General features: G+C 47.3%; 1 protein-coding gene across 2 annotated transcripts in view; it reads right to left on the reverse strand.

Moving 5' to 3' along the window:
- Nucleotides 1-10,454, reverse strand: part of CDKN2B (cyclin dependent kinase inhibitor 2B) — a 42,129-nt gene extending 31,675 nt beyond the window's left edge. Inside the window, exons 1-2 of one of the 2 annotated variants that reach the window (XM_028713048.2) lie at nucleotides 7,470-10,430; nucleotides 172-1,408 (exon numbers count right to left, since the gene is read on the reverse strand). In XM_028713048.2, the coding sequence (XP_028568881.2) occupies nucleotides 1,151-1,408; nucleotides 7,470-7,634 (423 nt within the window). In that variant the 5' untranslated portion in view covers nucleotides 7,635-10,430 and the 3' untranslated portion in view covers nucleotides 172-1,150. Of the gene's footprint in view, nucleotides 1-171; nucleotides 1,409-7,469 lie in introns of those variants that run through there. The other variant, XM_077920908.1, reaches the window with a different exon arrangement.
- Nucleotides 10,455-15,063: the final 4,609 nt, after the last annotated feature.

Consider the following 15,063-nt stretch of genomic DNA (forward strand, 5'->3'; position numbering starts at 1 on the left):
AAAGGGACCCCTGACCATTAGGTCCAGTCGTGACCGACTCTGGAGATGCGGTGCTCATCTCGCTTTACTGGCCGAGGGAGCCGGCATACAGCTTCCGGGTCATGTGGCTAGCATGACTAAGCTGCTTCTGGTGAACCGGAGCAGCGCACGGAAACGCCGTTTACCTTCCCACTGGAGCGGTACCTATTTATCTACTTGCACTTTGAGGTGCTTTCGAACTGCTAGGTTGGCAGGAGCTGGGACTGAGCAACGGGAGCTCACCCCGTCACAGGGATTCAAACCGCCAACCTTCCAATCAGCAAGCCCTAGGTTCTGTGGTTTAACCCACAGCGCCACCCGCATCCCCAATACTCCCCAATACTACATTGCAAAGTGCTATTTACATTTCACACAAGGAACACTGTTAACATCCATAACACAAACCAGAGCAGAGCTTCATAATCTGAGACTGGGGCTCTTGCAGATGGGGTGTGTGTGTCTTGACTCTTCATCTCAGGCTCCTGAGTTGGAGCCCCACATTAGGCAAAAAGATTGCACTAAGTGAGCCTTTGTGGTGGCTTCCAACTCTACAATTCTATGGTTCTATGGCACCCTGTGCAAGGCACCCCAGAATGGATCTTCTCAATTTTGCACCCCCTTGGTTCAGTGCCCTGTGGGTGGAGTGGGGTGTGTGTGTCTCCTGCCCACACTGCCCTAAATCCAGCACTGCCACACCAACCCCATCCACTGTGGGGAATCATGGTCAAGGATAAATGGGAGTTGTTCATCCCGCAAAATCTGGGGAGCCATAAATCCCCAACCCCTGGACTATTGTCTCAGTTTCCTTTTAGAACATCATTGTACATGGGAGACTGGCATGGGTGAGAGACCAGGAGACACTGTCCCACGAACCGACATACCCATTCTCCATGCGTAGTGGAAGCATGTAAACATCTAACAAGCCACATTTCTAACGAAGCAGGATCGTCGAGTTTATGCTGGCGCCGAAATTGTAGCTCCATCTCGCTTGTCTCTGACGGGTGGCGTTCAAGAGCCAAGTCAAAGGGTGTTAATTTTACGCACCCGCGATTCTCCTCCTCCGGCGGCGGCGGGGTGGGGTGCTCTCCCCTTGGTCCTCTGACTTCATCCCGGATCTCAAGTCAAGAGAGTTTCAGCCCGATGCCTCCTGGAGGAAACTGACTACCCGGCTCTGGCCACTTTCTTCAGCCAAGTCCAGCGGGCGGCGCCCCCAGCGGTCCCGCACGTCGAAACGAGCGCTCCCTCGGCGCAGGACCCGCAGCGTGTCCAGGAAGCCCCCTCGGGCCGCGTCGTGGACCGGGAACGTGCCCGTGGACGGGTCGGGCCGGTTGGGATCCGCTCCTCTTTGCAGAAGCAACTGAGCTACCCCGGGGTTCCCCATCATCATAACCTGGAGGGAGAGGAGGAGAGGAAAGTCAAGGTTTGCGCATCTTTACGCTTTCCGTCTAGGCGCTTGGAGCGGCCATGTTCTACGGGCTGAAATAGCCAAGATCCTGACCGCCACGCTGCATTAATTAGCTCATGATAATTTTGATTAAATAATTTTTTTTGGGGGGGGGGCTAATCTGTGTACTGTTCATAGGAGCCAGCTCCTATGGTTCGAGGCGGCTTTGTCCCACCAATAAAATATTTTAGGGGGCCGCCCCCTAAAGTTGATGGGTATTGCCATTCAAATGGTGTGTGTGCACTGCGTCATAGGATTATGTGACTGGGGCGGGGCTTACCTCCCCCCTATTTTATCCTGAATTGTTGTACCCTAAGTTGGATCTGAACTTTAAAAGGCGCAGTGTCAAAGTTGAAAAGTCAATCATACGATCATATTATTATTATTATTATTATTATTATTATTATTATTATTATTATTATTATTATTATTATTATTATTTTGCCCGCCCCTCCGTCTAAGGTCCCAGGGGGTTTCCAACATTAAAGCGATATTAAAGAGAGTTTAAAATAACTTAGAAACACAAAATAAGGCGAGTCCTAAAAGAGCACACGTCAAGTTGCAGAAGCTAGGGATAAAGAGGGTTTCCTTGGGGCGAAGCATCCCACAAACGCCTCGGAAAGTCTGGTAAGGACACCGCTAGACTTTATCCGGCTAAAGCTGCGTTTACACCGCGCCCTTCGAAGGGACCATTTCGGAGAAATTGGCAAGAGGCTCTTTATTGGAACTGGGCATATCTCAAGAAACGGAAAGGTTTCTGATAGACCTCTCTCTCTCTCGGGGATGGAGTAAGTAGTAGTAGTAGTTTTAATAAGTTTAATAATCAACAGTAATAAGATTTTTAAAGGTGGTATCCGGCTGAGTCATTCATAGCATGACACCCAGAATGACGAACGGTGCGTACCATTCAATTTTTGGGGGTGGAAACGCGTCCCATAAAACTGAAAATGGTGGGACATGCTTAATAATAATAATAATAATAATAATAATAATAATAATAAATATTTTGGAAGCACGCTCGGCTTTTATTTTAATACTTTGTTGGAAGCCACCCAGAGTGGCTGGGGAAACCCAGCCAGATGGGCGGGGTATAAATAAAATTATTATTATTATTATTATTATTATTATTATTATTATTATTATTATTAATTATAATTTAGTATTCTTTCTTTCGAGAGAGTTATTCAGAAGGATCCCAGCTGGAGATAAAAGGATCCGTGTCTTCTCTCTCCACCGAGGCGAACGTATTCGCTTCTGCTGCTTCTTTCCCATCGAGAAAGACGGCTCCCACGGAATCAATCGCAGCCCAAACTGGCGCGCACGTTGCGCTTGCTTCGGAAAGGCGGGTCTGCAAACTCTCCAGATGGGCTGTAGTGAGAGGGGCGGTTCTTGAGCAGCAAGGAAAACCAGGGAGACGAAACGAGCGAGGAAACCAAGCGAAGAAAGAAAAGCTGAACTAGCAGCAGGGAGTGAGCGCAGCCACTCTTATCAAATGCCAAATATTGACATTTTTAATGTTATAAGAAATAAATGTTTACCAAAGGCCTGGATCTTCAGGTGGTGGTTTTTTTGGAAGGAAGTCGGAGTCTTTTTTAAAAAAATAGAATAAAATAGGGCTTTTTATATCTGCAAGGTTGACGTTTGAATCTAATGCTACATTAAAAGCTGCAGCCATCTCTAGAGACGAGTGCGAAGCTGGACGGACGCAAACGAAACCTCTGCTTGACGAACCATTTTGCCTCAGACCCTAAAAGGACTAAAAAGCAGTATTAATTTAATTTAATTTAATTTGTGCATCCTTCCGCGTTGCTCTCTGTTCACAGCCCAGCTGAGGCGGAGTAGGTAGAGTAAATCGATTCACAAACGCAATGCAATAACTCGCGGTGATGCGTGGTTGTGATTTGGAGAGGGAACAAGCTGCTACAATTGGGAACATGAAAGCTGCCCTTTTTCATTCAGTCGGGCTAGCACCATCAAAGAAATGTGGGCCACTTCAGTTTAATGCAATGACTGACTGGCATTAGTAACAAAGGTATCATTTCTAAAAGAGGCGCAGTGAAATAAAAGTCTACCAGAATTCACTTTTCCTCCCGGAAGCCGGATCAAACTATAGACGCGAGGAGGAAAAGTGAAGACGCGTCACAGCAGAGGCTTTAAACCAGGCATAGGCAAACTGCGGCCCTCCAGATGTTTGGGACTACAATTCCCAGCATCACTAGCCACTGGTCCTGTTAGCTAGGGATGATGGGAATTGTAGTCCCAAACATCTGGAGGGCCGGAGTTTGCAGTTTAAACCAAGGATGGAGAATGTGTGGCCCTTCAGACGTTGGAATTCCAGCATGGCCAAAGGTTAGGATGCTGAGAGGTGCAGGTTCTTGGAAGGAGTTAAGCGCCTGATTGTGCTAAATCGGCACCATTTTAAAAACAACGCATTTGTTTTTAAAATGAAAAAGCACGACCTATTGCTCACTCCTCTGTAAAAGAAGGGATATCCGTGCGGGTTGTGTTTTTATTTTAAAACAGACTTCTTGTAATTCTAATTATACCCAAATCTGGAATGTAGTACTGTACTGATATCTCTGGCCCTCTTTTTGTCTCTCTCTGCTTCGAAATGTCATGCCCGTTTTCTGCTTGACAATTCCATTTTCTGCTTGATAAAATCAAAGAGTTACGATTAAGTGCAGCTGCCTAAGAGCGCGAACGTATAATCCGCGATCACTCGAAAGTAAGATCCATTGAGCTTAAAAACGTTGGAGGTTTGGGGGCAACTCAGGTTGCCGAAGATGAGCTTGCAAATCTCAGTTTAAAAAACATGCAAGGCTGGAAGGGAGCCTTACAAAATCCAGCGCGGGGCTTACTCCCAGGTTAATGCGGTTAGAATCGCGGGGGGGGGGGGGGCAACTTGATTAAAATATTGGGGGGGGGGGCAACTAAGCCCTGCCCCGCATAATCGATCACATGATGTGACACACATACCATTTGAATGAGAATTCCCCTCAACTTGGGGGGGGGGGGGTGTCGTCCATGGGCGTAGCCACGATTTATTGGGTGGGGGGCAGAACCCAGTTATCTGTGACACAATTGGTCAGTTAAGTATTTTTATTTATTTACTTAATTGGCCCCTCCCTGCCTCCCCCTGGCTACGTCCATGGCAGCCTGGGCCTTTCAATATTTTATGGGGGTGGGGGCCCGAAGGGACTTTGGCCCCTAGGAGTCGGCTCTCATGATTGCACGTAATACTCACTTTACATGAGCGCTAGCCTTCTGTTAACCTCAATGGGGCTTACTTCTGAGTAGACACGAATAGCATTTCATACCCAAAGTCTTTTCTCTGTTTCGCTAGCTCATTTCATGCAGTTAGGTAGTCGTGTTGGTCTGCCGGAGTCGAAACAAAACAAAACAAAATAAAATAATTCCTTCCAGTAGCACCTTAGAGACCAACTAAGTTAGTTATTGGTATGAGCTTTCGTGTGTGTTCATGAAAAGAATTTTAAATTAATCGGTCAGTGAGGCTGAGTTGCCGCCGTCGGTTGAAATCTGAGCTGGATTTCTCGGTCTCCAGCTACGGAATCAAAAAGTTAGAATAAAACCCAGAACAGAAAAGGGGAGGTAGTTTTCGAGAGATGTGTGACCCCCCAGGTGGCTTTTAAAAGCAGCTTTTCCCATTGTGAAAAACAAACAAACCCCAGTGAGGTTAAATAAGAGTATAGCTGTCATCTTTTCCCTTTGCTTGCGAGGAATCCTATTCGGAATAAGGGAATTTCCCTGAAAAAAGGGGAAAAGTTGACAGCTTATGAATAAGAGTGAGATGAATATGTATATGGTTGATGATTAATTCTAGATTTTAGTCTAATGTCTCCAGTCATTTCGGGGTTGCAGTGATTTCTCATTCTCTCTCCTCAGTCTAGGCAGACACCATATATTTGAAGCACACGACTCCAGCCCACCCCCAGTCTGTAGTTTCGTGTGAGGGGTAAACCACACATCTCAGGTTTTTTGGGCGGGGGGGGGATGTCATGTGTTTTAAATGGTTGCGTTTTATAAGGCTGAGAAGACGGACTTTGGGAGGGTCTCAAATCGTTTTGAGAATAAAACAGGACACATTCTGGTAACTGAATGTATTATTAGAGGACTGGTTCTCCTCACTTGAAATGTTAATATTTGGTATTGAAATCTGTTTCCGAAGTGGGGATCTGTTCTATACAGTACAGTGGTACCTCGGGTTACATACGCTTCAGGTTACAGACTCCTCTAACTCAGAAATATTACCTCTGGTTAAGAACTTTGCTTGAGGATGAGAACAGAAATCGTGCAGCGGCAGCAGGAGGCCCCATTAGCTAAAGTGGTGCTTCAGGTTAAGAACAGTTTCAGGTTAAGAACAGGCCTCCAGAACGAATTAAGTTCTTAACCACAGGTACCACTGTACTTCTGTTACGTAAACATAAACTGAAACAAGATCCTTATTTAAATATAGTATTTTCCAAAGACGACACTGTGGTTGCTGTTGTTTGGCGGTGGGCGCGGGGATGAGAGTCCGAACCTGGGACAGCGATTGCTCCAATAATTTTATTCTCCAATCATTTTGTTCACCTTTCTATTTTATTTTATTTATTTTTAGTTTCCTCGGACAGGGCAAGCTGCGCAACATGGACCCAAACTTGGGGGTGGCTCGAAGCCAATCCTCCAGCGTTTAGGGTTCATCCGAACAACTTTTCTAACTTTTCATGGATCCATTTGCCACTGATGGACGTTAAAAGGGTGGACGTTAAATCCTCCCCCCCCCCCCAATTTTAAACAGGCTGCTCGCTCGCTAGGTCAGTCAGCAGCAGCACACAAATTGTGATTAATTGCTGTATTTCGGATCTGGGTGTAATCTGGTTTGACTCCTCCTCTTCCACCTGAGTTTGGGTGTGGTTATTTTTTGGGTGGGGGGATGATCAGCCCTGTGTTTTGGAACGGGCCAAGTTTGTAGGATCCATCGTGGGGTGCGCCTAGGAAGATAAATTCCAGCGCCATCGAGAGGACTTCCGAGCAAGCGTGTTTTGGATCAGGGCCCTGCATCGAGCCGATAAGCCTTCTACTTCCAGGAAGGTGATTTTAAAGCACACCTGGGTTACGGCGTGCACGCCATGCAGTTCAAAGCACACATACCCCTTCCAAATCCTGGGAACCTTAATTCACCCCCTCCCAGAGCTTCAGTTTGTGTATTTATTTACTGGAGCTAAATCCCACCTTTTTCCTCTAAGGAGTTCAAACGGCCTTTGTGGTTCTGCCCCTCCTTGTTTAATCTTCACAAGGACTCTGTGAGGTAGGTTAGGTCGACAGAAGGCAGTGACTAACTCCAAGGTCACTACGAGTGAGCTTCAGGGCTGAGTGAAGATTTGAACCCTGGACTCCAAGGTCCAAGTCCAGCACTCTAACCACGGCACTACGCTGGGTCCTCAGCACCCTTAAACTACAGTTCCCAAGTTTCTTTGAGAGGGGCGGATGCGCGTTAAATGCATGGCGTGCGCATAGCTAGGAATGAACAGCTACTAGGATCTGACTCTCACTGGACACGGGTTGACTATGGGTTGTTAAAACTAACCCCCTCCCCAAAACAAGCCCCTCTCCGCAAAGCCCCCAATAAATCTAGTTTAGTCCCCGAGTGGTACTCATACTCCGCACCTCTAAACCTCACGTTTAAAATTTCAGCCATGGGCGGGATCAGGGGGTCAGCTGCCCTGACCTAAATCAAATAATAATAAAAAAATACTTAACTTAAAGAGGAAATGATCAGAATATTTGAAAAGTTTTGACCATTTATTTCCTGGCCACTTAGAGTGAAAAGCAAGTCAATTGGTGTGGAGACATTTCATTCCGAATTTGGTCGACAGAGAATGGCGACAGGTGGGTGTCCTGCCCGCACCCCAACTTAAATCCTGGCTACTCCCCACCCCCCGGCAGTCTCTCACCCACCTATCTATGGCTCTCCGGCCTTCCTCCTACTGTCCCCGGACGGACCTACCTGGATCGGGGCCCTGCCGAAGCGATTCACCGCGTTGGGGTCCGCCCCACCATCCAGCAGCCGTCTCAAGGTCTCCAGGTCTCCCCGGGCAGCGGCGTTGGCCAGCTCATCCGCCTCGCCGCGGCCGCCCCCTCCATCCATGTCCGTGCCGGGGGCAGGATCCATCCCACGAAGCCGAAGACCTCACGGGTTGTCAGTAGGGCATCTATGCAGCCGGCCCCTTGGTGCCCTGCTGCCGGGCTCCCTCAAAGGATCCGTCAGATCATCAGAGGGATCCCTCCCGGCGTCCGCGCGCAAGGACGCAGCAGCGAGCTCCTCTCCTTCGCCTGTGACCAGGACTCGGTTCTCGGTCGACGTTGCCCGCTTCCCGACGGCGCGGACGCCCTTCGAGCAGACCTTCCCCGCGGGCGGAGCCGTCCAGTCCACTCTTTTCCTGCGCTGGGTTGCGTCTCCCTTCCTCCTTTCCCACGGATCCGCAGGTCTCTATCCAGGCCCGCTGGCTCCCTCTCTCGGCGGCCAGACGTCGCGATGAGGAACAAGCCTAGGACCGGGACAGCGGAGGCGAATGTGCAGGAACTTCCCCATCAAAAGTGGGTCACTCCGAGAACGGCAGCTGGACTTTCGACCCGTCTGTGCATCCGCTCGCCCTTAAGGGCTCTCTGGGAAGAGGTCCTCGCCTGTAGCAAGCTAGCGTAAAGCCTGCCACCCTGAGGTGCTGCTTTTCTGGATGCACAGTCCAGGGGGTCGCCAAGCTGTGGGCGCATCTGCCATTTTGAGAGTGCTCTGTGCATCATCGTCCCCCTCCCCCGCCTCTCTCTCCTCCCCCCACATCCCGTTCTCGCATTCCTCACATACAAACATACAAGAAAGGAACACCTCTCTCTCTCACACACACAGATTAGCTGTGCACACATCACACTGTAGTTTGCCCCCCGAAAAGCTACAATTCCCAGCACCCTTAACAAACTGCAGTTCCCGGGATACGTTGTGGGAAAGGATGTGCTCTAAATGTATAGTTTTTATGCAGTCATTGTTTGCTTTTCCACAAGGCAAAACGTTTGCTGTGATGTTGAATCCCTCTGGTTTAACCCCACGCCGCCCCAAAAGTCAGAAGCAAGTTGATTTACATTAATAGCAAATAATAATAATAATTCAAAGATCCGCTGCTGGCAAGCACCACAAAAAGACTCTTCGGAGGTAGTAATTCTCGCCGATCTTTCACGATTTTTACGCAGCATGGCTGCAAAGCGCACAGCCCGTCTCTGGCCGTAGAGGGTGACCTGTGACTTGATGGTGGTTTTGAGGAGACAGTTTGTTAAAAAATATATATGGGGACCCACAAGGACTTGGATCTATGCTTTTGCACCATAGCCCGGCTGGGCAGCGCAAGGCCGGTTCAGAGCGATGGAGAGAGACGTGCTCTGTGATTTGATGGTGGTTGGGGAGCGGGGAGGGAACCCGTGAAGAAAGTATCCTGTCCCCCCCCCCCAAAAAAAAAAAGATCTGGGCAAGATGTGTACCCTCAGCCTCGTCTTTTCTTTTCTTTCCCTTCCTCCTCTACTTTCTGACTCCTGCGACACCCCACTTTCTCTGCAAACCTGGCTGCGTATGCGCGCCGTATGTTTGGAGTACACGATTTCCCCCAGAGGATCCTGGGAACTGAAGTTTGTAAAGGGTGCTTACCTGGCGTTGTAGCTCTCTGTGAAGGGTCCACTAAAATCCCCAGAATTCTTTGGGAGATGCCACCTGCTTTCAATGCACGGTGCGTTTGAAGCCTCTGAACCATTTGTAAGTGGCAAAGCTCCTTGTCATCTGTTTCACTCCAGACAGAGAATATGTATTCGCTAGACAAGCCTAGACTTGACTCCATTTAGTATGTTCCGTAACAGGGAACCCTCTCAGAACAAGCCTAGACTTGTCCTGTCATATGCTACAGATTCATTCCCAGAAACGGACTTGTGCTGAGCAGTCAGTTTCTAGACTCCTATAAATATACAGCTGACTCTTTTGATAGGGCTGCAGCAGAAGTTGTGCTCCCTGAACTCCATCTTCTTCCAGGGCAACAGACGGGGACTTGGGCTTTTTACTTAGAGCTGCTGCCTTTGCCCATAAGATGGGGCAGAATCATTCCTTCAGTTTCCAGCGTTCAGAGTGCTGTTGTTTAAGCAGCCGAAACAGTACTACCCACACAAAAATGGCGGAAGTATCAGCAAATCCCGAGGTATGCAGAAATACATAAATAAAAATAGCCCCAAGAGCTGTGCTCAGTTGGCCACAGAAGGCAAATGACAGAAAAGGAGGGGAGACAAGGAACAGAATGAAACATTCTATTCAGGACTACTCCATACTGCAATATTCGGCTGCAGGCCTGTCTTGCGATTCTGTTTCTTTGTGTTTGTTTATTTATTTATTTACAAACCTGATGCTTCACTTAAGTAAGCCTGTGTTTTCTGACATTGGTGGTGGTGGTGAGAAGGTGCTATCTCATGGGTAGGCAAACTAAGGCCCAGGGGCTGGATCCGGCCCAATCGCCTTCTAAATCCGGCCCACGGACAGTCCAGGAATCAGCGTGTTTTTACATGAGTAGAATGTGTGTTTTTATTTAAAATGCACCTCTGGGTTATTTGTGGTGCATAGGAATTTGTTCTCCCCCCCCCAAAAAAAATATAGTCTGATCCCCCACAAGGTCTGAGGGACAGTGGACCGGCCCCCTGCTGAAAAAGTTTGCTTACCCCTGCTCTAACTTATCTGATTTTGTATCATGCATTTGTTTTCTCTGCCAGTTTATTGGGAATTGCCTTCCAGATGTTGAGGCCTACAGCTCCCATCAGTTCCAGATGGACTGGTCCATAGTCAGGGATGATGGGAGTTGTAGTTCAAGAACATCTGGAGGACGACAGGTGCCCCATCGCTGGAATATCTGAAAGGCACCATGTTGGTTGCTCCTGCCCTAGGGCAGGCATAGGCAAACTCAGCCCTCCAGATGTTTTTTGACTACAACTCCCATCATCACTAGCTAACAGGACCAGTGGTCAGGGATGGTGGGAGTTGTAATCTCAAAACATCTGGAGGGCCGAGTGTGCCTATGCCTGCCCTGTTGTTGTTGTTTAGTCGTTTAGTCATGTCCAACGCTTTGTGACCCCATGGACCAGAGCATGCCAGGCACTCCTGTCTTCCACTGCCTCCCACAGTTTGGTCAAACTCATGTTAGTCACTTCAAAAACACTGTCCAGCCATCTCGCCCTTGGTCGTCCTCTTCTCCTTGTGCCCTCAATCTTTCCCAGCATCAGGGACTTTTCCAGGGAGTCCTCTCTTCTCAAGATGTGACCAAAGTATTGGAGCCTCAGCTTCAGGATCTGTCCTTCCAGTGAGCACTCAGGACTGATTTCCTTCAGAATGGATAGGTTTGATTTTCTTGCAGTCAATGGGACTCTCAAGAGTCTCCTCCAGCACCATAATTCAAAAGCATCAATTCTTTGGCGATCAGCCTTCTTTATGGTCCAGCTCTCACTTCCATACATCACTACTGGGAAAACCATAGCTTTAACAATACGGACCTTTGTTGGCAAGGTGATGTCTCTGCTTTTTAAGGTGCTGTCTAGGTTTGTCATTGCTTTTCTTCCCAGAAGCAGGCGTCTTTTAATTTCGTGACTGCTGTCACCATCCACGGTGATCATGGAACCCAAGAAAGTAAAATCTCTCACTGCCTCCATTTCTTCCCCTTCTATTTGCCAGGAGGTGATGGGACCAGTGGCCATGATCTTCGTTTTTTTGATGTTGAGCTTCAGACCATATTTTGCACTCTCCTCTTTCACCCTCATTAAAAGGTTCTTTAAATCCTCCTCACTTTCTGCCATCAAAGTTGTGTCATCTGCATATCTGAGGTTGTTGATATTTCTTCCGGCAATCTTAATTCCGGCTTGGGATTCATCCAGTCCAGCCTTTCGCATGATGAATTCTGCATATAAGTTAAATAAGCAGGGAGACAATATACAGCCTTGTCGTACTCCTTTCCCAATTTTGAACCAATCTGTTGTTCCATATCCAGTTCTAACTGTAGCTTCTCGTCCCACATAGAGATTTCTCAGGAGACAGATGAGGTGATCAGGCACTCCCATTTCTTTAAGCACTTGCCATAGTTTGCTGTGGTCGACACAGTCAAAGGCTTTTGCATAGTCAATGAAGCAGAAGTAGATGTCTTTCTGGTACTCTCTAGCTTTCTCCATAATCCAGCGCATGTTTGCAATTTGGTCTCTGGTTCCTCTGCCTCTTCTAAATCCAGCTTGCACTTCTGGGAGTTCTCGGTCCACATACTGCTTAAGCCTGCCTTGTAGAATTTTAAGCATAACCTTGCTAGCATGTGAAATGAGCGCAATTGTGTGGTAGTTGGAGCATTCTTTGGCATTGCCCTTCTTTGGGATTGGGATGTAGACTGATCTTCTCCAGTCCTTCAGCCACTGCTGAGTTTTCCAAACTTGCTGGCATATTGAGTGTAGCACCTTAACAGCACCATCTTTTAAAATTTTAAATAGTTCAGCTGGAATATCATCACTTCCACTGGCTTTGTTATTAGCAGTGCTTTCTAAGGCCCATTTGACTTCACTCTCCAGGATGTCTGGCTCAAGGTCAGCAACCACACTACCTGGAGTGTACGAGACTTCCATATCTATCTGGTATAATTCCTCTGTGTATTCTTGCCATCTCTTCTTGATGTCTTCTGCTTCTGTTAGGTCCTTTCCACTTTTGTCTTTTGTTGTGGTAACCTTTGTACAAAATGTTCCTTTAATATCTCCAATTTTCTTGAACAGATCTCTGGTTCTTCCCATTCTATTGTTTTCCTCTATTTCTTTGCATTGCTCGTTTAAGAAGGCCCTCTTGTCTCTCCTTGCTATTCTTTGGAAATCTGCATTCAATTTCCTGTATCTTTCACTGTCTCCCTCACATTTTGCTTGCCTTCTCTCCCCCGCTATATGTAAGGCCTCGTTGGACAGCCACTTTGCTTTCTTGCATTTCCTTTTCATTGGGATGGTTTTTGTTGCTGCCTCCTGTATAATGTTACGAGCCTCCATCCATAGTTCTTCAGGCACTCTGTCCACCGAATCTAAATCCTTAAACCTGTTCCTCACTTCTACTGTGTATTCATAAGGGATTTGATTTAGATTGTATCTTACTGGCCCAGTGGTTTTTCCTACTTTCTTCAGTTTAAGCTTGAATTTTGCTATAAGAAGCTGATGATCTGAGCCACAGTCAGCTCCAGGTCTTGTTTTTGCTGACTGTATAGAGCTTCTCCATCTTTGGCTGCAGAGAATATAATCAATCTGATTTCGATGCTGCCCATCTGGTGATGTCCATGTGTAGAGTCGTCTCTTGTGTTGTTAGAAAAGAGTGTTTGTGATGACCAGCTTGTTCTCTAGGCAGAACTCTATTAGCCTTTGCCCTGCTTCATTTTGAACTCCAAGGTCAAACTTGCCAGTTATTCCTTTTATCTCTTGACTCCCTACTTTAGCATTCCAATCCCCTATAATGAGAAGAACATCCTTCTTTGGTGTCACTTCTATAAGGTGTTGTAAGTCTTCATAGAACTGGTCAATTTCAGTTTCTTCAGCACTGGTAGTTGGTGCATAAACTTGGATTACTGTGACGTTAAAAGGTCTGCCTTGGATTCGTATCGAGATCATTCTATCATTTTTGAGATTGCATCCCAGTATGGCTTTCACCACTCTTTTGTTGACTATGAGGGCCACTCCATTTCTTCTACGGGATTCTTGCCCACAGTAGTAGATATGATGGTCATCCAAACCGAATTCGCCCATTCCCTTCCATTTTAGTTCACTGATGCCCAGGATGTCAATATTTATTCTTGCCATCTCATTTTTGACCACATCCAGCTTACCATTGTACATGGATCTTACATTCCAGGTTCCTATGCAATATTTTTCTTTACAGCATTGTAAAGAATTTCCTTTCCTTTCGCTTCCTGGCATATTCACAACTGAGCGACGTTTCAGCTTTGGCCCAGCCATTTCATCAGCTCTGAATATACTTGTACTTGTCCTCCGCTCTACTTGTCCATGCCTGCCCTAGGGGAACTCATTTAGAAACTGGAAGCTGGCAAAGTTTCACTCAGTAGTATCACAGGTAGAATTCTCCACTGCTGTGGCACCCCTGCAATAAAAACAGCTATAAGGGCAAGAATATGGTTTTTTTTAAGAAGGAAACTGGCATGTGGGCTCACAGGTGCTTTTTCTTCAGACTTAGACAACTACACGCCCTACATTTAAAGCACATGACGTCCCTGAAACAATCCTATAGTTCATTTAGGCTGCTGGGAATTGTAGCTCTCTGAGTGGTAAATTACAGTTCCCAGTCTTCTCTGGGGGAAGAAGTGTGCTTTAATTGTACACAGCCTTTACACCTGACAGTTTAAGCGTGCTTTTCGACAAGTCACATGACTTTACAAAGTGATCCTTAATGGTGACAGGATAAGGACAGGAATACTGTGTCCAGTTCTGGGCACCACAATTTAAGATGGATGTTGACAAGCTGGAAGGTGTGCAGAGGAGGGCGACCAAGGGTCTGGAAACCAAACCTGATGAGGAGGAGTTGAAGGAGCTGAGGATGTTTAGCCTGGAAAAGAGGAGGCTGAGAGGAGATATGAGAGCCATCTTCAAATATCTCAGGGGCTGTCACATGGAAGAGGGACTAGCTTGTTTTCTCCTGCTCTGGAGGGTAGGACTCGAACCCATGGCTTCAAGCTACAAGAAAGAAGATTCCAACTAAACATATGGAAAAACTTTCTGACAGTAAGAGCTGTTAGACAGTGGAACAGACTCCCACAAGATGTGGTGGACTCTCCTTCCTCAGAGGTTGGATGGCCATCTGTTATGGAAGCTTGAGCGGATATTCCTGCATTGCAGAGGGTTGGACTAGATGACCGTTGAGGTCCCTTCCAACTCTACGATTGTATGACTCAGTGGGAGGCCCCATTAGCTAAAGTGGTGCTTCAGGTTAAGAACAGTTTCAGGTTAAGAACGGACCTCCGGAACAAATTAAGTACTTAACCTGAGGTACCACTGTAATAAGAATGAAGCTCTAACATCAGGCTCACAGGAGGTGCTTCAAGGTCCCATCAGTGTGAGCAGAGCCAGCACTACCGTTGGGCAACGTGAGGCAGGCTGATGTAATTGCTTTCAGAGACATCAGAAGCTTGCTAGAACAGGGATGGGGAACCTGACGTTATTGGACTCCCAGCAACCATCTCAGCCGCAGCCAGTATGGTCAACAGCCAGGGATGACCGGTAGGGGGGGTGTAGTGCAGCAACTTCTGGAGAGCTTCAGGTTCCACATCCCAGTGCTAGGAGATAAAGATGGGAGCTGCACAGGAGGTCAGCTGGCTTGCCACTGGTTACTGCAATCAGGCTTTTGTGAGGATGGTGCACATAGCCAAGCCTCCTGGTGCTTTTGAAGACATGAAAAACATACAGGAAATCATTGCAACAGACGGCTCCCGTCTTTACATGCTCATCAGGAGTTGGCAAGAACAAAAGAGTGCTGTGTCACCGGTGTTTTCCATTTCGTCTCAGCCCAGCTCCCC

Source organism: Podarcis muralis, chromosome 17 (genome assembly GCF_964188315.1).
Source record: "Podarcis muralis chromosome 17, rPodMur119.hap1.1, whole genome shotgun sequence".
In the NCBI taxonomy this organism is placed as follows: domain Eukaryota; kingdom Metazoa; phylum Chordata; class Lepidosauria; order Squamata; family Lacertidae; genus Podarcis; species Podarcis muralis.